The 24,528-nt window shown below is 38.2% G+C and overlaps 1 protein-coding gene across 2 annotated transcripts in view; it reads right to left on the reverse strand.

Moving 5' to 3' along the window:
- Positions 1-24,528, reverse strand: part of MYO1E (myosin IE) — a 99,324-nt gene that overhangs the window by 15,230 nt on the left and 59,566 nt on the right. For both annotated transcript variants that reach the window (XM_064456514.1, XM_064456513.1), the window contains exons 13-23: positions 23,980-24,066; positions 21,670-21,837; positions 20,826-20,911; positions 20,143-20,224; positions 19,209-19,315; positions 15,229-15,327; positions 11,276-11,420; positions 7,093-7,207; positions 6,222-6,391; positions 5,616-5,761; positions 519-665 (exon numbers count right to left, since the gene is read on the reverse strand). In XM_064456514.1, coding sequence (XP_064312584.1) covers positions 519-665; positions 5,616-5,761; positions 6,222-6,391; positions 7,093-7,207; positions 11,276-11,420; positions 15,229-15,327; positions 19,209-19,315; positions 20,143-20,224; positions 20,826-20,911; positions 21,670-21,837; positions 23,980-24,066 — 1,352 coding nt within the window. The remainder of the gene's footprint in view (positions 1-518; positions 666-5,615; positions 5,762-6,221; positions 6,392-7,092; positions 7,208-11,275; positions 11,421-15,228; positions 15,328-19,208; positions 19,316-20,142; positions 20,225-20,825; positions 20,912-21,669; positions 21,838-23,979; positions 24,067-24,528) is intronic.

A 24,528-nucleotide genomic window follows, 5' to 3' on the forward strand; every position in this document is an offset into this window, starting at 1 on the left:
GTTACATTATGTCTCCGGAATTGGCTTTCAAACTCTTCATCACCATGTTTCCACTCCTAGGTCAAGGTTAAGGAGTTGGAAGAATATGCTCCCTTCTCACACTAGGAAACAGCAGCCAGCACAGAGCTTGCACTACGGTTGCACATCAATGGCACAGTTGGTGGCTTGACCCTTGCTGTGGCACCACAGTTCTGCGGGCACAGAGCTGCAGACCCTTGAGCCTGATTCCACATTCACTAGAACAAAGGCAACTCTCCTATGTACGCAGACAGTGGAAAGTGGCAGGGGGCCCAGGTACAATCCTAACCTACTACTCTGAGGAGCTAATCAGAAAGTCTGGTTTCCTTGCACATATAGACTTTTACTCTGCGCTGCCTCTTATTTTAAAACAAAACATAGTGGCAGGAGCTCACTCATTTGCCAGCAAGCGTCAGCAAGCACTCACTCATTTGCCTTAGCAGCAAGAACAAAGGTTATTTATTCTTAAAAGCCTATTGAAAAAAAAAAAAATCACTCACGTATTGCTAAATTTCAGAGGTAGTTTTCTTTGTGTTTTTTCTTCATATCGTTTTGATAAGAGGCTTAAAAATTCTGTTTTGAATACCGATTCGAGCAAGCTGTCATATTCCTGTTCATGTAGAATGAAAATGTCATCCTGCATTGTGCTGAAATCAGAGCATATACCATTTAGATTAAAATCTCATCGGCAAATATAGCCAGCATTATAATAACATTTTTAAAAACGTAATGAAGTCCAAGAAGCACTGATTATAGAGTTGTGCTTTCTGACAACAGGTTTGGGGTTTTTTTCAGGATTTGATAATGGAATATCTGAAACAATCTTTTTTCAGAAACAGGAATACTACCTAGTCGTTTTACAGTAATTACATGTGCTATTAAAGTTACAATTAAAGCTCATCTTTTCAGTAATGGCAAAACTTGTGATTAGAGGTGAACTGGAAACTTGAAGGTTACTAAATTAAGAGTGAAACCCAAAGCAAGCAAATATGGAATGAAAGCTTTCAATTTTTCATTGGCTTTAGCTTGGACTGGTTTAGCACAGTATAAAACCCACACACTTTGGGTTCCATTGCCACCTTAGAATCAACTTCTATTTACACCTGCTGAAGACGCTGCAAACTACTTCACAGAAAATTATATCCACATCCATAATTTGCAAGGCTGATTTCTGCCCTTCCAGAGTCCCCATAGTAAAAACAGTTGTTGTGTCCTAGCCATGATTACTATTGTTCCAGCATGCTTGGTATTTGTTTATATGTATGTGTATTGTTTTTCCTTTTAGCCTGTTGGCATACTTCTTACCTATAACTACATTGGTGCCCGTCTGCTTCTGCATCCTCTGTACAAAGAGGTATAAACGAAGCTTTCTAAATAAAACTGGAAGACCTGAAAATGGAGGCCATGAGCCCACCCCTTACTTCCTGACTTGAATAGCATAGGATGCTCTGGTTCAATTTGCTGATCCCATAGGAAACTAACTGTAGTTTGAAGCTGGTTAGCAGCCCACTGGATGAGCTTACAGAACCAGGTCACTGCATGGGAGCACAGTGCTAGATCAGACACAAGAAAATGGAGCGAGCATAATGACAGAGGGAGGGGACCACCCCTTGGGCAGCCACCCACATTTGCACTGGATTAGAAGTGACAAGAAACCTCTAATTTAATGTGTGATTTCATAACCAGTTTAAATCAAATGAACATTGTTCTGCTGTCAGAAGGGGCAGCTTTTCCTCTGCCCCTCACCCTTTTTGCTCATACGCATTTCTGTTCCTTCCCTCATGCTAGAATCCATCCCCTGCCTTTTTCTTGTAGCTTTGTTTCCTTCCCTTACTTTTCAGTGTCTCCCCGAGTGCTAGCTAGCATAGGAAAATGTGTGGCTGGGACAAGAGACAGCACAGGACTTTCGACAACTGTGCAGAGCTGAGAATCGCTTAAGGTTATCACAAAACAATTACCACATCACCAGCGTGATATTTCACAAAACTGAGTCCAACCAACAAAGAAAGGAGCATTAGCTAGATATTTTTAAGTATTCCTGGCAGAGTCTGAAGGCAAAGCTTCTCTGCTCTTTTGTCAATATTGTTGGTCCATCTTCTGCTGCTATTACTAGTATCACAACATACATACTATTTTATAATAGCAATTTATTTCAATACATTAGATGTCACCTACTAAGTGAAAACAGTACACTTGGTTTGCATTTCTCCGTGGAGAAATGGACCTTTCAAATCCTGTTGGATTTAGAATTAACATTCATTACAAGTTTTCACCCTTTTTCTAAAAAGCAGTATATATAATTCACAACTGAGAACATCTGCATCGCAGTGGTTAAGGCTGAGGAAAACCAGGCAGGTCGCTTTAGCAGCCAGGTGAAAGGCAAGCCAAAGTTACATACCTATCACAAAGAAACAGTGTCTTTCAGTGATTTGCACAGCAATACATCACACAAAGAAGGTGCTGATAGCTCACCTAAATCTATATATGTATTGCTTCAATATTTCAGAGTAACTCCAAAAGTAAATTGATTATAGCGCACATGGAACTCAAAGAACATTCAGATCAGAAAGAAAAAGCCTCCACCTTCTATCAGAGACAAAATTATATCTATTTGCCTTCATCACTGTTTTCTGATCCTAATTACCTAGCCATCAACAGCCTTCCACTTTGAGCCTGCTCCCTTTTCTTCTTCCAGCTGGTTTGCCTGATTGCTGACTCTATAAATCTCAGAGGGAAACAACTCTAGCTTTCTGACCCTTGCTTTTCATCTGGTTACTGAAGATTATTACTCCCTCTACAGACTGTGAGTACCTTTTTATGCAGAACTAAAAATAGCTTCACAGTGCTGCTAGAGGTGCTCTTGACTATTGGGTATGAAAATACAATTATAACCCACATTAGGTAAAGGATGAGACTGTTTTTCTAAAAATCTACCTACCCCCTGTGCACTCAATAATCTCCTTTCAAATTCTGAAATCTTTCCCACAGTTTGGAAAAGGGTGCATGAAACTATGAACTTACCTAATTAGTATTCAAAATAGCAATTAAAAAAATATCTATAAAACTTGAGTAAGAGCATAATCTCCATTCCTATCATCAAGCAAATCTAGAGCCTCAGCAAGGTTCTGAACAATATGTGTAAGAAAAGCCCAAGATCCATGGTAAATATTATCCAGTCAGTGGTCCTATTTTTGCTGATCTGGCAAAGAGTCTGAGTTCACAATACTGTTAGGGTGTCCCACATCACTCCTTATCAGATGAATGATAAAGTTCAGTTATTTATTGTTACTGGGAACACAAGAACATTTCCATGAGAGTATGGGCTGTCATTCTCAGTACCCTGAACAAATTCCAAGTTGGGCATTTTGCACTTTAAAGGGCTCCTTTAGTAATTTAAACTGTTCTGTAGTGTTAATTGCTGTTAATACATGTCAGTAGTGCTAACTATTCTGCCTTTATTGTGTATAACTGTTGATACAAGCTTACATCAATATGTTGCCCGTGGGTTTCTTGAGAACTACTACTGTTTAGGTAGCAATGCAAGAATTCAGTTATCCTCTCTCCCCCGTCCACCTACAATATGTTTCATTTTGTATTGATTTAGTTAAAATTTAATATTGCATGAAAAATAGAACAAAAGAATGGAAATTTATAAAACTTTGAGGCTACAGTACAGAATAGACCTAAATCTGTTCCGGATAAGGTAATGGAAAACGTTGTTGCAATTATTTTCTTCCAGTGCAGAGGTTTGATATTCACTTCAAAGCCATTCAGAAATGAATTATCTTAGAGGTATAGTAAATTTAAACTATAGGGACAACAAAGTCGAGTTTTGAAGACACATGAGATAATGCAAGTCAGAGCTAATGCAATTTTTGCTTTGAGTCTGACATCTGAAAAACTGTTTTGGGTTTTTTTGGTGGTTTTTTTTTTCCCCCTAAATACGTAGTAGGTAATATATGTACTAAAGGTTTCACTAATCAAAGAGAGTTAAGTATTACAAGTGCTAACTCTTGTCACTGAGACAAGATTATCCCAGATTTGAGAGAAGCAGTACCTCTTACAGCCTCTGCAGCCAGAGCGTTCTGTTACTACTGAGCTGCCTCAATACAGAGTTAAGAGATCCCTTAATTAAGACCCATTTTGAAATCAGGCCATGCATCTTATGGTTTGGTTTTGGAGGAATACCTGGACAGTTTGATAGCTTGTAATTCTGAATCTACTTTTAGCATATACAAAACCCAGTGTTTCTTAAAACAAAATCAATAAGCTAAGCTCAAAACATTATTAGACATAATGTAACGTACATATTTCCTCTGCTTAGTTAAGCGCATTTGGGTTTGCTTCAGAAGGTTCTGTAGAACTGTTATGTACATGTGAGGTGAGTGTAACAGCTTTCAGTAACTTGGCAGGCAGCCATCCTTTCAGCTGACTCAATATGACTCTGCCTTTGGAATGCTACCGGCCCAATTCAAGCGTCTGGCTGCAATCTGCTCAAGGTTTCACAGCACACGGTCCAAACTTGGAGCATTAAGACCGGTTCTGCTCTCACCTTTAACCTAGATCTACTACAGTTACTTTGTTGCAGCTTTTGTTATAAAGATGTATGAGAAATAAACCACAGGTTTTGAAAATGGTACTGGGAGCAGACACATCTTGCAGGTCTTTCCCTAATCTTGAAATGGCTGTGAAGAATTCTGCAAAAATATGAAATCTGCTGGTTTTAAGTACTGGATAATGTCTGTGAGAAGATTTCTAGTTGCGCTAATGGGAGCGTTTTATTACCATATACTAAAAATCTTTTGTAGTAACTATCAATACACAGTTCACAAGTGTAGACTTGTATTCTGTTAAAATAGTAATTTATTTCAATATTTAAAGTACACTTGTTGCCCTGGATTGGTATTCTTTAGTATTAAATTACACTCAGCTACCAGCTCGATGAACTGCAACAACGGAGGCAGAAGTATCCAGAGACTTTTTTCACTCATTTTCAAAGGGATAAAATTAAAGAAGCAAGAATCCACTGGTCTCCTGGGCAGTTTCTTCCTGTTTTTGCTCACCTAACTGGGTTTCTCAGCTCTGTGTGGACACCTCAGCTATTTCCTGCAATCTGGGATTGGCTTGTCATTCAGTCAACAGAAGTTATGTGAAATCCAACTAGAAACAAAGGGTTTAGTAGCTCACCGGAGAGAGAATACCACTTTAGGAAGCAGTGGACATATACAAGGTGTACTTCTAGAAGTAAGAATTATTTCTGGGATACAAGCTTGAGCCAAAACTTACAAGACCTTGCTTATGCATGGTGAATATATGCTTCACAGAATACATTTTGGGGGATACACCAGATAGATGAGACCCAGTGCAAGTGAAACATTTTAACAATTAGTCAGAAAATGTTTGTGCGTTGGCTATAAACACATAAACATCTATGGCTGTAACACTTACTAGGGCTTGGTGTGAAAACAAGGCTTCAGCTTTCTTTGTTTACAAGATTCAATTAATACAGCTTAAGAAATTCACCCTTCATCAACTTATTTCCCCCTTGTCCCACACAAATTTCTCTGTCAATGGAAAAATATTTTCAAGGTACTGACCTTAGAGAAACAGAAAGGATTCTCTCCATTTCCATCCTTCGTTTTAAGACTTCCTTCACTTGGCCTTTCTCTGGACCCTGCTTTATCTTTTCACGCCCAATCAGGTATATGCACTTCGGAGTGAGGACAAGATCTCGCTTCACGGTCTGAAACACAAAATTGTCTGAAAATGCATAGCTATGTGGAGATGAATGCACTCATGTTGTGATGCTGTTCCAGTGATATGTAATGTACTATGATTTGGGGCAATACTGTTAGTCTTTGGTTCAAGTAAAAAAGAAAAATTGATGTGATTAATCACATGAGCTCAGAGTCAAATTGCACAGGACAGGAATATAGCTTTGCTCCTCATTTCCTAACTGATGTAGCTTTCTGCCCAGCAAGTCCCACAAAGCCTTCATCCTGCGACAATAGGTTTGACAATGGCAATGTTCTGATCACAAGGGTGTAACTGCTTCCCTATGTGTCTCTTAGGTCAAAGACACTTTTCAAGCTTGTATCCCACACGGTATGACACTAACATGGTGAGGAGTTTCTCTGAAAGGATGGTAAAGACGTAACTCCCTAGCAGAATTAATCATTAGTGGATGTTGCTCTTAAACCTACCTTAAACCGTCTATCATACTTAATTACAGTGTCTGCAAAATCAATCTTCTCCCGTTTTCCCACAAACTGGCGTAGCTCTGGATGGTCCTCCATGCCTATGTAATCTCCCACAAAATTCCTGTTAATGCTGTTCCACCTTCTCTCTTTCTTGTTCAGCAATAGATCTGATGCTTAAATACCAAAAATAGACATTGATTAATAGTATTTACTAAATTTTTCTAAACTCATGATCTGAAAGAGCTAACTCTTTCAAGCAGAACTTTTTGGGAAGAAGTGAAAACCTAGTTGTTTATAATAAGAAAAAAAACAGTGAAGCACTGCTACTAATCCTTTAGATGAGGATCCATGTGATAATTAAATCCATTCCTAAAGAAATACACTGATGGCAAGCTCAGCCTTTCTGATGAATCAGGAGCACTTCCGGAACTAAGGAATTTCTAATCCATTGCTGGAAATTAAAGATTAAGGCTTTCCAAACCCAGCATGCTGTTCATTCAAGTAACCCAGGTCACACATACAACTAAGCATTATAGCCCTTGGACTGATTTGTATAATCTACAGACCATATAGGTCCTGTATAACTGTGGGAATCTTTTCCTTTTCCACTTCTGGAACATCCCTGATCTCTGTCCTGCTCAGTCTGGCTTTGTTTTGAGAGTGAAACACTGGGTGGTCCAAGAAATCCATGCATGCAGAACAGCCACCCTCATTAATGGTACCTCAGGGGTCCAATAATTTGCAGTCATTCTTAGGCAGTCATCTGCAATGCAACACTTTGCTCTACAGAGGGTGATTTCCTTCATCTCTTGTGGTAGTCTTTCTGTTCCTGGAACCATGTGTGAAATATCTGCCATCAGAAGTTACAACCTACCTTCTTCTCTCATTTGTACGTATTTTTTCCTGGCTGCATATTTCCTCCATGCCTTCTGGATGGCCCTGGCATACCCATCATACTTCCTTTCTCTCATCTCTTCTAACAAAAATAGCTGTACAAGGAGACAGGAGAGCAGGTCAAACATTTTGCAGGAAAAGTTCAAGAAAAAGCCATATTTTACTTTCAACAACTTTCCAGTGCATTTCACTCTAGATCCAAGCTGGTGCCTCTACCACAGCTATGGGATCTGAGATCAGAATGTTAAGGTAAGCCTCTCTGGAAGAAATCCCTGATGCTTAAGTAGTTCTGGCTCTTACCAATCTACCCATTAATCTTGATACCCAATGATGAAGGAAGAGGAATATGGATTCTCTGAAGCATTCTACCGGTGCAACTGAAAGTTCTCCACTGGGCATCCATCTAACTTCCATCTTTACATTCTCCAGATTGCCATGTGTCTTGTCAGAATGTTACCATGTCTATGGAGATCTGTGCAACGTGCAAGAGAATTAACTGCATCCACATGTAACTTTCTCCCCTGTCTGAATTTCGTACTCATGTCCATTGGCTCCATTCTTTCCCAGCAGTGAAGTTTGTTGGCTGGCTGCAGGTTTTACAACTATGATCTTGTATTTCAGTATGACATAATAAGATTTTGGGATCTAAAATGCTGTCAGGATTCATAAGGAAATGCTGATATATCAAACAGAAATGAAAGGTACATCCCCCTTTTTGAAAATTTCCCAAGTCGCACTAAAATATATATACATTTAATGATTTAGAACAACTTCAATAATTATGTTAGGATACAGCATATTTCACTACAAGTTTAGTTAATGATTTGCTAACAATTACAGTGCTAAATCAGTCCACTGGCATGACTGTTGCTTACTATTTCCCTCTACTGTGTGTTGAATATTCATAAGGACTTCTAGCTTTCAAAAGAGATAAAATTAGTAGAAACACGTATATCAAGAAGCAAACCTGGGCTTTAGGATGCTTTTCTAATTTGCTGCCCTAAATCATGCAAATCTAGAAAAATACTGCTGTTCATATTGATCTTTAAAACGAAACTTGATTGAAACCATTTCCGCAGAACCTCACTTGCTTTTGTACAGAGTAATTCATTCAGGTGTTTGATGGAAATGTAAATAATGAAACCTCCTTTCTGCCACCCATAAAACCTTATTTCACAGTTGGAAACTCTCCATCTACAGCAAACTCTTAAAAAAATAAATCTCTTCATAAACACACATCACTAGATAGGGTTTCAGCACACAGACATGAGTGGTGCTGATGCAAGAACTTCCTCAGCTTCAGTAGGGGCATGATCAAGCCTTGTGCAATTCAGGTTATGCTAAGAATATTGATGTTGTCTCTCATGAACACTCAGCATTTATTTCTCTAACAATAATGCTAACTGCAAAATCTCAATGCAAAATAGTCTATCATCTGCAGTTGAAGATCACAATTAAGGAAGTTCAATGAAAACAATTACTTAAAATATGGTTCAAAAGTAATAAAATAAAAATACTGCATAAATTCTTTCCTAAAGTATGTATTCTAAAGCCCCCCCTCACATGCCTGAACAAATCAAGTATTTTTCATCTGATTAACCGCAACAGGTGCTCTCTTTGGTGTTAGAAAGAAAAATTTTTGTTTACCATCTGAAATATTATTTTTCTCAAAGGTAATATAACCCTAAGCCAACACTTTAGTGATATGAGATGATTGTCTCTGATACTGAAAGACATAAATCAAGCTTTAGAATATGCAGATCACAGAAGATTTTTCAACTTCAAAGGCCAGACTATTTTTAGTACTTGTTTAAAAATGGATTTCATGGCTTTTCAAAAAAATTTTTTAAAGACAATGTATACAGTAATTGAAAGCATTAATTTAAATTAAAATCAAAGTGCAACCCAAAAAAGTTTCACTATTTCCAGTCAACCTCATGTTGTCTTAACCTGCAGAACTGCCCTTCAGTAAAACTCAGATATACCACTAAATGGCATATACATCCAGCCAGGACCATGCATTAGAATGGGAAGACGCATCCATTGGAAAACCATTTCTTCCTCCTAGAAACAACCACGTAACATTTGATGTCGGGGTACAGAATATTAACATTTTGGCCATTTCAGAGTGAAGGGGAGCTAGATCCGTCAATCCTGTGAGCACTTGCCACTTGGCTATTAAGCAGAAGACAGACACCAGCAAATTATTTCATTTCTTCCTTTGAGGAGAAAAAATAAAAACCCACACCACGAAAACAAACAACCCAGGAATAAGACCCACCCTACTTGTGAAGATATGACTGCTGAAAGTCTGCACTCTTATAAGAGGCAAACATACCAAGCTTAGGGTATTTCAGCAGCCAGGAAAGGAAGATAGTTTGTTGTATGATTTATTACTTAAAACTGACACAGAAATACTTTACAATTTTCACAGAATCACAGAATGGTAGGGGTTGGAAGGGACCTCTGGGGACCATCAGGTCCAACCCCCTGGCTTGCGCAGGGACACTAAAGCAGGGCACACAGGACCACGTCCAGGTGGGTTTTGAATGTCTCCAGGGAAGCAGACTCCAGAACCTCTCTGGGCAGCCTGTTCCACTGATCTGTCACCCTGACAGGAAAAAAGTTTTTTTTCCCTTAATTGTTTATCTCTCAAACTGAGATTGTATTTGGTTTGTACCTAACTGCAATGACTGGCATGGATGCAAAATAACTTCACAGTGAAAAGAAGAAAATCAGGTTTGCTAGCATGTAAGATAATGAACACAGGACTGGAAGATGTTGCTTAAATGACTCATTCTGGTCCCTTGTAATTACAGACAACTATGTTGTCTGTATTAGTTCAGATAGATACCTGACCAGAATGCGTACCTGTCACCATCCTTTAATAAACTTGAGGTCATCAGTAAACAACTAAAAGCCACAACTGTAACGTCAACAAGAACAGGTATCAGAGACACCCATTAATGTCCAAGGCTATTGCACTGACTTTGTAAGACAAAACTTCCCAATAATCTTAGGAAATAAATCATGTCCTGTGCTACAGAGGAAGGCAGATAAAGCTATGTCCTTATAACTGGCTAGCCAAGATGTTGCTTGCAATGACTAAGTTGAATTAACCATTTTTCCTGCTTTGCCAACATGCACCTAAGTATTCTAATAACCTACATCTTGAACACTACATGCTTTATTACATAAACATGTGTTTCAGGTGGCAGGAATGTAAAGTCTCATTATTCCTGAGCGGAGATGATACTATCTTACACTATTTATGGTAGAAACAACATAATTTCTGTTAGGACTCAGAGAAGTATTACCTTTTCCCCTTTAACAGAGCTCTTCCCATATGATTGTGCACAACAGTGTCATTGCCTGAATTACTGTTGCTCTACAGAGGAAAAAATATGTTTCTGGAAAAGGAAATGATGGCAAAAGAGGTGTTCTGCTTTTATTTTGACATGTAACTTCAGGTAAAGCACCAAGTAAGCACCTAATGCTCAACTGCAAGGTATGCTATACACACTAAGCCCAATTGCTTCTGATAAATAAAAATACCTGATGGTGAGTAAAGCATATTTTTGAACTTGACAACTTTCCTGAACAGTGATGTGAAAAATTTTTTCCAGCAGATTTTGTGCAGTTTAGCAGCCACAGGATAAAACCAGCCTTATGATGTCCCTTTAATTTCCTTAATGCTCTCTTTGAATGGGGATTTCAAGTTGCAGTCATTCTGGAACATTGATTTACTCAATGTTGTGTAACATACCCTTACTATAACTGGGGGCTGTTCTACTTGCATCAGTAGTTCTTGTACTGAGAACAGGACCAGTTTTCTTGGCCTAATGGTCATAGGTACGTTTTCATGTCATGATATTCCTTCGTATGACACCAAAGCATCTTCATATCCCATCTCCTCTTGATGTATTTCATGATCCTTATGTTAGTGTCAAAATCACGCAGGGTCCTTAGGTATTGTGCCTGTTATAAAAGAGCCTAGAATCCCATACAGAGTCAAGGCACCTGTGACAGACCTGCCCAGCGTGACTTACATTCTTATGCTTCTCCCACCATTGCAGATATCATGGCTCAACTTCTGAGTGGATCAGACTTCAATTTCAGCAAAACAGTTTCATATTTAAAGACTCGTGTTCTGCCACACTTACAGACTCTGGAGCTTTGATGAAGACTTTGGATCTCCCAAGCTGGTATTGGTCAGGATCCATGTTGACTGACTGAAGCAAGTGGAGAACTCCTTGCTTCTCTTCTCCTTTCCAGGTAGGCCAAGTTGCTTTAGTCAGGATGGCATACCTTAAACAGCAAGCAGAAGAGATTAAAACTTAACATCAAATAGCAGCAGCAGAATACCACTGACTCTTAGTCAGGATGGTTGACAATTCCAGCAGGACTTACAGAAGCTTGGAGTGTGGGGAGATGCAAGTATTAAGAGGTTACTTGTTTAGCAAGACTAAACAACTGCAATGAGAAGGTCAACAGTGTCCAGAAGTCTCCCATTTCCAGATCCTACGTTACTATTTGGTAACTGCAGTAGTTAATTACAGAAGGTTCTGCTGTGACCTCCTTAAGTCCAGGGCAAGGTTATTTACTAGCAATGACTTATGGTCCAGATTCAAGTACCTACACCCTTGGTAGTCTAGATTCATTCCCAAGCACACGGCCAATTTCCCACTCAAGCCTTCTCTGTCTTATTCTTACAAAGGCCTTTTGTGTTCCTAAGCAAGTGGCCAGCTCATGCTCCTAACTCACCTGTTAAACAGCTGGTCTGCATTTAGAAAGGAGCCATTCTTGGCTTTATCCCAGAAAGCCTTTGGCTCAGTGCCTGATACAAGATGGAAGATACAGTGATGTTGTTGCTACCTGGAGGGAACACTAAGAACTGACCACACAGAGGGCTAGGGAAGGAGGCAGGGAAGTGCTATAATACCATGTCTTTGGTAGAAACAGGTAAGTAGTCTTCTGTCTCATGGTATTCTCTTTAAGCCTTGAAAATGAGGTGGATGCCAGGTTGCAGCCCCTTTTAAACTGTCTGCTCTTTCAGACTTGGGCTTTTGGAATTGCCAGGCTGGAGTTACAAAGCCGCCTTGTTCCACTGCCCACCAAGGAGCACTGATGGGCTTTAGCTGCCTGAGCATGTCTACAGACCAGTAACTTCCCTGGCAGCAGCTGTTGAGAGTCCTTTGACAATGAGACTGGAGAACAGCTAAATATGTTGTGATAAATTCCTCCCCCAAATCTTTTATGTTCTTTACTCTTGACAATTTTTTTTAACGCCTTAAGCATACTTGAGTTATATAAACCAAATCATGCTTATTAGTAAAACTATTCAACTAATGAGAAAAGTGATAAAGTATGAAGTTCAGTTTGTTGTAATGCCGAAGTTCTTATTTCTTAAGAAGCTTTAGGCAGCTCCTAATAAAATGTTCTCAAAAATCTCACATGGAATTGTTAGAAAATTCATTAAGGGAATGTTCATTACTCATTATTGTCATATCTAAAATGGTATCCAGCCAGGAAGCAGAAAGTGTCATGCAACTTAAATTATACCACAGAAAGAAAAATAGCAAACAGTTAAAAAGGAATGTGTCACAAAACCCAAACACCTCTGAATAGCAATTATATGAAAAGAGAAAGCTAACTTATGAATAGTTCAAGTAGGATTCAAAGGCTGTACTGATATTATCATGGTCAAATCTATTATCAGTTAACAAACGCCCAGGTAGTATGCATGGTGGTGCAACAAGGTAGCTCTTATACCATCTTAAATACAGAAGTGTATTTTACATAATCTATGTTTACAGACAATTAAGTAATTTAACTGTATGATGGGATAAATGGATGCAACCTAGTGTGGAGCTGGAAGTTAAAATAACTCCCAGCTTATTTGATTAACAGCCTCTTTTGCGGGTTCATCATGTACTGCCAATAGTATAGTTGTATAAGGGGGTCTAAGCCAGTCTGAATTTAAAGGAGCTGATGTTAATAAAGGCATCTGAAACTGCTACCTTCCACCCAACAGAATTTGACACTGCATTTCAGCATGTTACAAATTCTTTCCTACATCTTCTGAGCTGTAAACGAGGGCATGGGGAAAAACATGATTTAAGACCTTTTAATAAAAGTAAGGCTCTTCAGTACAAAATAAGAATACATTTTAAATTCTCCTTTTTCCTAAGCTCAAATTAACTTCATTCATTTTATTGGTATGACAAGTCTACAGGGCAGAAGAAACGGATTATTCTATAACATGCATTTCTATAATTAAGCATTTCACAATTTTATGATGTGATAATTCTATCATTGTTCACTGCTGTTTAGAAATAGCACCTTCCTCTGATGTACTTGTGCATGCTTCCCATTAAACTGGTCATGTTGATATCCACATATCTAGGTTTTTCAAGCTTGTGTAATTTGATCTTACGGAGAATTTTGGCACAAGAATTAAGCGTGTTCTTAAAGTGCTTCTGAAACAATTTCAAATAATGACTGCCTGCAAAAAATTATCTGCTAGAAGTTCACAGTCAGCAGTTAGTCTCTGTGTCTAAATATGGCAGTATGGAGTTCAGCTTTCAGATTGGTTATGCTTTGAAACACATAGGCCTTTTCAGTGACTGGCTTTTTGCATGCAAATGTTAAGTTTTTTACATAAAAGTCTATTCAGCCCAGAAGTCTCCATTTACACAGAGCTGCCAAGTAACACCCAATGAAAACAAGTGTACAAGCATGCATTTCCTGTCCATCCCATGCCTCAGCCCACTTTTACTCACACTGACTCAGGGTGTCAGAATAGAGCTTGTTCTGGATGCTAGGGAACTGTGAATGGAAAGGTTGCATGAGGAGTTTTACTCGTAACAAAAAAGTTAAATTTAATAACACCAAGTTGAAACAAATGGATGAATTCCATAAAGAATGGTTTCAGTTGCCTGTGGGTCTCTACATACAAAGTGAAGTATAGAAATCTAATCACCTTCCAGAAGTACCAGGTAGTTTTCCTTTGTGCAGAACTCTCATACAGATTTCCAGACCTGCCCAGCCCTCACAATCAGTGTTCAACAACTGCAGAGGCTAGATTTAATGCACCTTATTAACCTATTATTCTGTCTCCACAACAGTCTGTGTTAAGTAATGCAACCTGAAGCATATTCATGTTTATATGTCTGGGCTTGAAGTTTGTGAAGAAAAAGGGATTCAAAATTGTTTGATAATGAAAATTGAGTCCATACTTTGGGACACATTTTTAAAAAGGTCATTTTAGGTCTGTCTGCTACTAACTAATTAAAGCATTATTTTGTTCAGTGTTGTCTGATTAATTATACTCTATTCCTTGCAACAACTGATTGGGTTTTTGTTTTATATTCTCAGCAAAAGCTGATTTCTCATGTAATGCCCCTGTTTGGGCATTTATTAGCTGTATGTCTCAATCTTCTATAAAACAGAAGCTGAATGTTGTATAAATCTTGAAATTGCTCTTATTTAAGAGTATTTCATTAGCTAGTAGAGGTAGTTAATCACCATAACAGCTGGTCCTAAGACACTGAAAAAAAGGATTGGCCTTACAGAGCTCTGATGCTCTCATTCAGTGAGCAGCTGCAGCGGTTTGAGTTTTAACCATTCCCAGCTGTTTGAACACCAGTGGAAGGATGTAATGAGCAATTTAAACTAAGGTTACTCTTTACCCTTGAATGGCAGGCATGTATTTCTTAACCTATCTTCTGTCATTGGGAAAGAAGTGTTGGGAGTGCTAAAGCAGTAACATTGTAAACAAAGGCTAGCGGCTGGACACTCAGATTCCAGGCTCTGCAGCTCATAACTCTTAAGTTCCCTTAACTCTTTTTAACTTTGAGGAACCCTCTCATAGCACTAAAAAAAGAACTGGGGTCTTAGGCAAGTTTACAGAAAAATGAAAAGACTTTCAGAGACACAACGCCAGCCTTTAAGACACTTTGAAATCTCTGTGTAACGTAGATAGTGAGCAAGGTAAATGGGGAAAAAGGAAAGTGTAAGTGGGAAACGAGAAAGTTTAAAAACTTGCAATTTCTTATTTTCCCCCTCCTCGTGTAAACAACTGTGCTGTAATACTTCAACATGAGTATTACCCTACCTCTGCAAAAACTTCTTGAAAACACGCCTGTAGGCATAGCCAGCTCTTCTTACTCGAATGTTTTCTTTCAGACCTAAGTATTCCACTTGGTGTTTTACCCTGTGGACAAAAACAATGCAAGACTTATGATCCATTTCATTTCAGCATAGCTGTGCATTGAGGTATTCTTAAAAGCCTGTATCACATTGAAAGACTATTGACTTCAAAAATTCATGCGCAGGTATATGAATCTATTCTTGCACATTACTGTGCACACTGCACGGTAGGAAAAACATTCAAGGCAGGTAAACTACATTGCTGAAATATATGTAGCAAGTTTACCTTATAATTTTTTCAAAATTTAACTCCCCATCTCCTAATTTATGTATACATCTCTTAACTAATATTATTACCCCTAAAACGCCAAGTAACTAATACCTGTACAACTACATAGCTGGTATCCAAGGGAGTGGGAAATTGTTTTGTTTTCTTTTATTGTAGGTTTCACCTATGTTTTACACAGCTCAAACATCAACAGTAGCTCTTTTTTGGCTGTTCTGAAGAAAGGACCAAATCGGATGGCTGGGGAAAGCCCAGACGCCACACTTTGATTACACAAAGAATCAGAAAGAAAAAGGCCAGGCCACTATATTAATTAAAAGCTAGCATTCTTCCTAACTTCACCATGCTGCACAGGAAGAATTTCAGGACAGGCACAAGACTGGTCAAAACATGCCTTGATAAGCTTGTTCATGGTGTACTTTAATTACAAATAAAAACTGAGCTGGTACCAGTCCCACAGAAAGTGTTAATGGCTGTGAAGGAACTCTGCTGCACATTTGAACTGAAACATCATTATCCCAAACCCATTTCAGTTCCCTCATGCAAAACATGTTCATTTAGGTTCTTGACAGGGAACAAATATGCTGCCATGAATCTCAAAGCAGGAAAACAGCGAAGGAAAAAAAAAAAGCTTCCTTTTGGCACCTTTTTGTCTTTCTGGAGCTGTGGTACATTATTTTATGTTCCTCCTTACATACACTACTAGCCTACTATTTAATGCTTAGATATTTGATTCGAAGAATTTCAGCTAGCTTCCTGAACAGTGTATGATTCTTGCAGTTTTCCTTTGCATTTACTTAATTTCTTCAGCTCAGTCATGTGGCTGGAAGAGGCAGTGTCAGTTTTTAACCCTGAAATGTGGTGTTCAGGGTCTTCTGTTGATGTTCTTTTATAAAGCAAATTATAGAAGCTTTAGCTTTCAGTCAGAAATATAAGAGCTGTTACGATTTTAGTCCTGCAAGTTTAACAAACGGTATATAAAAGAGCCTTTATTTACATATAATCAAAGAAAGCGAGCCTGTAAGGACCCATTTAATTTTGGTTTGCTTACTATTTCTCTGATTTTACAAAAGATTTTTCAAATCCTGAAAAACTCTCAGTTAATTCAATGTTATTTTTCTCGCTATTTTGAAATGTTAAATTTCAATATAAAGTGTATTGCCCATTGATTTAGTTTCCTTTTTTTTTTTGGCTGAGACATTCTTTTCACATGACTCTTAGTAAAAAAGGGAAAAAACTTGAAATTCCATGCTACAAATTACAAAAGCCCCTCAGTTATTTCTTCTTTCTAAAGAACACTTATGGGAGATTTTACTAAATGATGAGAGAAACTGCTCTTTCAGCTCACAGCAAAGAATACTGCACATTTTAATCATGTTCAAGGAATAAAGTATATTTTGTACCCACTCCAAGAATTCTGGTACAGTAGAAAGCTGGTGGACAAAAATACATTTTCCTGGTTTTAGCTTTCCTTCCTGTTCGCATCTGGAATAATGCACTGCAGCAACAGTATTGCTCCCATTTTTTTACAGTCCTGCCAGTATTAGTGTTCAGCAAGAGAGAATCTGAGACATTTTTTCTGTTTTTCCATTTATTCCTGAGAAAAGTCACATGGAAAATCTCCCTCCAGGCATCAACCCCAAGCAGGTCAGGGTCTGGGAATTCAGCTAATGCAGCAATTTTGAATAGAAGTCCAAGTGGCTGTGCCAGGACCCGAACAAAAACATATTTCAAGAACATGCCGATTTTTGGTATAACTAAGGCATTATAAAAGTTTTAGATATTACACAAGGTCTATGTTTCAGTGCTATATATTCTGGAATTATTCGACAGCAGTATGAAGCTGGAGTGACATGGCTTCTGTGAGCATGAAGTAAGACAGTCTTTGTGAAGGGTTTTTTTCCGTTTTCAGTAAATTTTTCACCATCTAGAAGCATGCTACTAATAAGCAGATGACATATACTACTCTCAGCACATTGACTATGGCAGCATGTGTATGATACAGCATTATGTGATCACAGAACAAAAAAAACCCTAAACCAACATTAAGCAAAATATCACATAAACTCAGTTATGTTTTGTATTTCCCTCAACACAGAACTTTCTCACAGTAAAATCATGAAACAACAAAATCGAACTTAAGTTTGATTTGTCATATGCACATAAATTTCTCTCCTCTAGACATGTCACTAACTGCTACAGCATATGTATCCTATGTGAGGGCCTAGTATAATATATGGGAAATCATAGTTTGAAATGGGAGAGAATGTTAGGGTTTTTAAACAGGGATGAAGGATTAGCATTATAAACTACTCCCATTTGTGTCTGAGTTTGACAGTATGCAATCCTTTGTACTTCATTTGTTACCAGTAGCTGCTGCATTTGCCAAAAATCCTCCTCATTATGGGAAAACAGGAAGAAATCTTGCCCATTTTTGCTCTAAGAGGGGTTTCCTGAAAGCTCACCTTTTCTCAGGACTATGGTTTTTTTTGTTTGTTTCATTGGTCTCCTAGCAACACCTTCCACAATAACAGGCCTGTTTTACAATACGTAAATGATTGATTTTAAAACCAACTCCTCAACTTGTAGTTAAAAGTTTTAGATGCTTTTTCCAGGATCACTTACTTTCCTCCTTTGGTTCCCAGTGTCAGTGGAAAATTAAGGACTGCATAGTAGGTTTTTCAGGGGTGGAAAAGCTAGAGAAAGAGGGTTTACATTTACTGCCAAGACCTAAATGACACTTTCAAGAGCAGTCCCAATTGTGGCTTCTGTAAGTACTCTACATCTGCATGCCAAATGGCAGGAAGTGAAGTCTGCTGTGTTGTTGATATGGTCAAGAATGCTTTTTATCAGACTTTGCAAGTTGTTTCACTGTGATAAAAATAACCACTTGCTTTATTAGCACTTTACAAAAAGTGCTTGGTATATAGTAACAAATGTTATCTATATTAGGACCTCACATGGTATACATACTGTACTGATCACCTACCTCAGTGCAAAAAAGAAGAGTATCTTTTTTCAGATAATAGGAAGATGCTATAAAGCATCATATAGTTAAAGGTGCCTTAAAACACATGTGATAAACCAAACTGATGATTTAGACATCTATTTAATGTCCATATAACCACCCAATATGATATTCTAGTGACTTCTCTTTAAAGAGCTGGCTAATGGAACTTAAAAGTCAGGAAGTAAAAAAAGAACCTTCCACATTCTTGGCTATAGACTATAGAGACTTTTTGGTAAGTTTGATACATAGAAGCAGACATAGACATCCTCCTGGCTTTTTAGCTACCTAATAGAAGGTGTTTTCAAAGCATAAAGCAAAAGTTAGAAATTATGTCTAATGCATTTGGTGTGCAATTTCTGCATGGAGAACTGCGTCTTTAATATATTGATTGTGTTACTGTTATGCAAATGTTGATTATCCATAACTGATACGAGAAAAGCTAAGAACTGCATATACCAACTTCTGATTTATACCAAATGACCACAGCTTATCATCAAAGTTTAGGAGAGGTCATGCCAGATTTAATTTCTAAAGTTTTGGAGTATCTAGTTCTGTTTGTCTGCAGGCTGTGTGATTACAAATTATTAATATTTGTGGCCTTTTTTGACTATTAGCACTGTTTCTTATGACATGTTCTGCTCATCCATACCTGCTCTCCTCCCAATCTCGAGACTTCTTTGTTTCATTTGGTTTGATGCAGCGGATGTAATGGGGTGTACACTTCATCAGGGTGCCCACAAGATCATTTGCTTGTTTCTGTAAAATTGAGGGAAAACAACAGGATCTGAGCTGAACAGGGTGAATCCTGTGAGATCATTCTAAAAATTATCAGTCATCTACTGATGATACAGTTGACCAGATCCAGTTGACTTTGGTCTTTGTCCAGAACAACCAAAGTGTCTTGGGATAATATGCACCTCATGAAAAATTTATCAGTAAATAGAAGGCACCATTATCTCCAGCTATGTAATATATTTAAAATATTATATAGAGTGGCAAGGAATGCATCAGATGAACTTGACTGTCAGGGTGAAATATGAAGAAAGTGGTTGATAAAATATCAATTTCCGAAGTCTGCAAGTGCGTAACCTAAGCGTATCTTTTACAACTAGTCTCCAAAAAGATGCTCGCCTCTAACACTTGCCACCTTATTCAACACACATTATGGTCAGTAGAAAGACTTCTGTTGACTTCAGTGGGTGTTAGATCAGGCCCACGCTGCTTCTGCACTATAAAGAGACCAGTTATCTGTAGTTACTGTAGGACATCAAGTGGCTGCGTGAAGGGGCTCATTCATTATGCACATGCAAGTACTATTATCACTACTATCAATTGCTCATTTGGAAAATTCACTGCTGTACAATGCAGCTGAGAAAAACATTTTAATGAACAGTGGTGCTGGGCAAAAGATGATTTTAACAGCTGAAACAATGCATAACTTTGCAATCAAGATACTCCTGATGTCTGTCTTTTAAAAATGTCTGGAGAGTGAAAAAAAACAGTAAAGACTACTTTTTTTTTTCTTTACATAAATACACACACACCCATATATGCACATACTAACACAGCAAAACTAGACATACTTTGATTTTACTGCCAGCAGTGGTAGGACGACCTTTCTTGTCCACTTGAAGGTTTTCAGGAAACAGAGCCTTTATAAAAGGCCTAGGAAAGAATTAATAAAATAGTGTTGGCATAGAAGGACAATTCAATGCATTCAATAATGTCAAGGAGTATGCTGAAAAAGTTGATACTTGAGCAGAATATAAACAGATATTTCTATTAATCTGGAGTTATATCAAATCTATTTTACGATTAGTACTTTCCATGAGCTTCATTCCTCATAGATATCCCTTGTTGTTTTAGTGAGCCTTGGAAGACATGATACCAGACTTCTAGACTTGGAGAAACATGCACTTAAAAGGTAAGCATCAATTAATGAAAACACATAACAAAAAAATGTTACTTTATACGTTAAAACAGTGCCTGTTCTGAGAGAATGCCAAATCACTCATGGTCTTGTTTGAGGCAAAAAAAAATGGCTGTCATTTTACCATTTGATTCTGACACTGCAGTACCTTACTTATCTAGATTTGCAGAAAATGAACATCAGTATAATGCAAGTGATATTATTCTACTGCAGCAATGTTTTATTTCCACTTTTATACAAATGAGTTCACAAGTTGTGAAGTAGAGAAGTCAGGCCCTCTGCATCCATCTCAACTAACATATTATTCCTAGCTTTAAGCAAGTTTTGCTTACGTACAAATCACTGCTCTGCATGAGTTCAATCAAGTCCATGAAAAGAACATCCCGATTTCTCTCGCAGAATCCATCCACATCATAAGATACCTGGGCCAAGGTGGAAATTGATTGTTTGTGGTAAGTTGAGAACACAATAATTAAAGAAAATTTAAATTCTGTCCTTATCAGTAGCTGTTCTGTTTTTGGTTAGTCTGGTATAACTTAAAGATACTACAATGATCACTAAATCCTTGCATATATTATTAGTTAACTCTTTCACAACAAACATAAAGGAATTTAATCCATATATTTAAATTCAGTGAAAGAGACTGCTATTGAGCTAGTGAATGGAATACAACAGAAAACAATTTAATACTGAATTTTATTGAAGAAAAATTTTTGCACAATAAGGGTTTACTGTTACAAGCTATAACTGCAGGAAATCATGAATAGGCTGAGAAATAAACCCAAAGAAGACAGAACTGTACATTATATTCCCATTTTTAAATCATCACCTAAGGATAATTTTTAATCTGAATTCTTTAAGTTTACTGCTACTATAACCAACAATTAAGATTATAATTAATAAAATACATTAGCATTTATTTATTACATTTAATATTAAGTTCTGGTTAGTATGTTTGATAGCAGCAAGGCCCAGAACCATCTCTCCTAAGTAAGGGACATATGTAAGGGCATATTTGTTCTACGCTCCCTATATTGTGGAAGGAGGACACTATCTCCTGAGATAATCTGGCTATTTAAAATCAAAACAGCCCTCTACTGGGCTTTCCCCTTCTTTTCATTTCTGTTCTTTTTCTTTTTAAATACATTATGCACAGTTCAGTGATGATTTTCCACATTACCTTTCCAGCATAATGATGAATGATAAATCCCTGGTTCCAGCTGTTGAAATGTTCATGAGTTCCAATCTGCATCTGGAGCTTTTGAAGCAGTGTTTGGTCAGCTCCTTCTCCCACTGCATGCATTGTGGCACACACATCATCTAAAATACTCATAATCCCTGGGGGACTCTAATGCATTGGAGAAGAATAACAAAAATAGAAAAAGTACTGAGGAAAAAAAACTACAATGCCAGTTTCCCCCCACCCCCCAAAACAGAAGATTACCTTTGCTACAAAAACACTGGAGCAGAGTCACAGCAGGAAGAATCCCTCCCCCTAGTCAGTAGAGTTCACAGTAGAGATTAATTTGTACACAAGTAAGTAAATAGTTTAAGGAGAGATGACACTTTGTGTAATGATCGTGACAGTGGGAAATGATGGGGAAAACAATGATTGCTGTTAAAAAGAAAAATCCAAACAAAAACCCCAAAACACCCGACATTTGTTTTAGTTTCTAATTCCTTCACAAATCTTCTTTCTCATTCCACCAAACAATAAACCCATGTCTGGGGTAAGTATTTAAACTCACATGCTGTAATTTGACAAACTGAGAGCTAAATATCTAAGACAGTGACAGAAATCCTATCCTCTTCCTAGTTATCCTGATACAGAGAAGAGATGGGCAAAATCTGATATGCATTCATGCACAAGTCACTGTAATACTTCAACTATCATTAAAACTATCTGGCTTATAAGAAGACAAAGAACTAGCTGAAAAACAACCTACTTCTGTCCTAAAGGACAACTCAACATTGGTTGTCACCCCAAATCAGAACATAAAGACTTTAAAACTGCAGAACATTCTGTGAAGAGAAGACACAAAATCTATCTACAATACTTCCTAATACTACTTCTTTGCTTGTTTCTGCAGTGGAACTGGCTGACAGGCCACACCCAAAGGGTGGTGGTAAATAGATCCTTTTCAAAATGGCAACCTGTCACTAGTGGAGTACCCCAGGGATCAATATTGGGCCCAATGTTATTCAATGTCTTTATAAGTGATCTGCATAACAGCATCAAGTGTAGCCTGATGAAGTTTGCTGATGACACCAAGTTGAGGAGGGAAGCAGACACTCCAGAAGGGAGAGCTGCTCTGCAGGGAGATCTGGATAGGCCAGAGGAGTGCGCCAGTAAGAACCTTATGAAGTTCAACAAGGACAGGCATAAGATCATGCACCTGGGAAAACATAATCCAGGAGTGCAGTACAGACTGGGATCCACCTGGCTAGAAAGCAGCTCTGTGGAAAGGGACCTGGGGGTCCTGGTGGACAGGAAGCTCAACATGAGCGAACAGTGTGCTGCTGCCAACAGGATGCTGGGTTGCATTGAAAAGGGCATCACCAGCAGAGAGAAAGAAGTCATCATCCCACTCTACTCAGTGCTTGTCAGGCCACACCTGGAGTACTGTGTACAGTTCTGGTGCCCGCTATACAAAAAGGACGTGGACAGGCTGGAAGGGGTCCAGAGAAGGGCCACCAAGATGATCAGAGGACTGGGAAGCCTGCCATATGAGGATAGGCTGGGAGAACTGGGTTTGTTCAGCCTTGAGAAAAGGAGGCTCAGAGGGGATCTCATCACTGTATACCAGTACTTAAGGGGGAGCTGCAAAGAAGATGGAGGCTCCCTTTTTACATGGACTCACATGGAGAGGACAAGGGGGAATGGACACAAATTGCTCTGGGGGAGATTCCGATTGGACACCAGAGGGAAATTTTTCACAGTGAGGACAGTCAACCATTGGAATAATCTCCCCAGGGAAGTGGTTGACTCAGCCACATTGGACACCTTCAAGGACAGGGTGCTGGGCCATCTTGTCTAGACTGCGCTCTTCCTGGAAAGGTTTGACTAGATGATCCCTGAAGTCCCTTCCAACCTGTGATTCTGTGATACTTAAGTAGTGACAGTACCTCAAAGGAAGCTGCTGTTTTAGCTTCCCCAAACTAAAATACATCTCCCAGGGACACAGCCTTATCTGATATACAGCAGGACATGTCATGAAGTTCATGATAAATTTAGGTGGATAAAATTTAAATTTCCATCATTTTATTTTTTTAGTCACACATCTCTTTTTGGTTGAGATCTTAGATTACGTATCTTACAGCTCTTACAAGACATCTTATGTAAGATTTATATATAGGCTTTGTATGACTCAGTAACTAAACAACAGTATTTGCATTTTTCCTATGAACATTCTTGACAGCAAAGCAGTTGCCCAAATATTTTATAGAATAATCTTGTTGTTTTTCCCGTCTGTTTGTTCTAAATACTTACCACTTTGTTCTCTATAAGGTCACACACTATTTTGTTGTTAAAGTAATCTATTGGTGTCCATCTAATTCCTTCTTGCACATATTCTTCCTGTTAAGTAAAAAGAAAGATGCAAGTATTCTTTTGCACTGTGGATATAGTACTAGATTTAGAATGCACTATGTATACACAAACTCTGCATTATTCATGTTCAGTAAGACTTGTCAAATCTATGACTGGGGGCAGGTGGGAGAAATGACCCTAATGATAGTTAAATCTAGCTCTTTCCTGCCTACGAGCTTCTCTGTTCTCCCCACACATTCTTTTGTCATTCATAGCCCTTGAGTAGTCACTGAGAAGAGCAGGAATAATTAATCAGTGCGTTTATTGTCAAAGCACTTCGCAAACAGTAAGAAAGTGATTTTTACAGTATCTTAACAGTGCACCAAAGCATGCATATCCAAATCTATTTTAAAAATTGAGATTGTGACAGGCATATGATCAGATCCCCAAAACAACCCATTTAGAAGTGTACCTGAAATGGAGACACAGCTCTGCTTTTTATTTCTGTAC

The sequence above is a fragment of the Phalacrocorax carbo genome, chromosome 7 (genome assembly GCF_963921805.1).
Source record: "Phalacrocorax carbo chromosome 7, bPhaCar2.1, whole genome shotgun sequence".
Classification (NCBI taxonomy): Eukaryota; Metazoa; Chordata; class Aves; order Suliformes; family Phalacrocoracidae; genus Phalacrocorax; species Phalacrocorax carbo.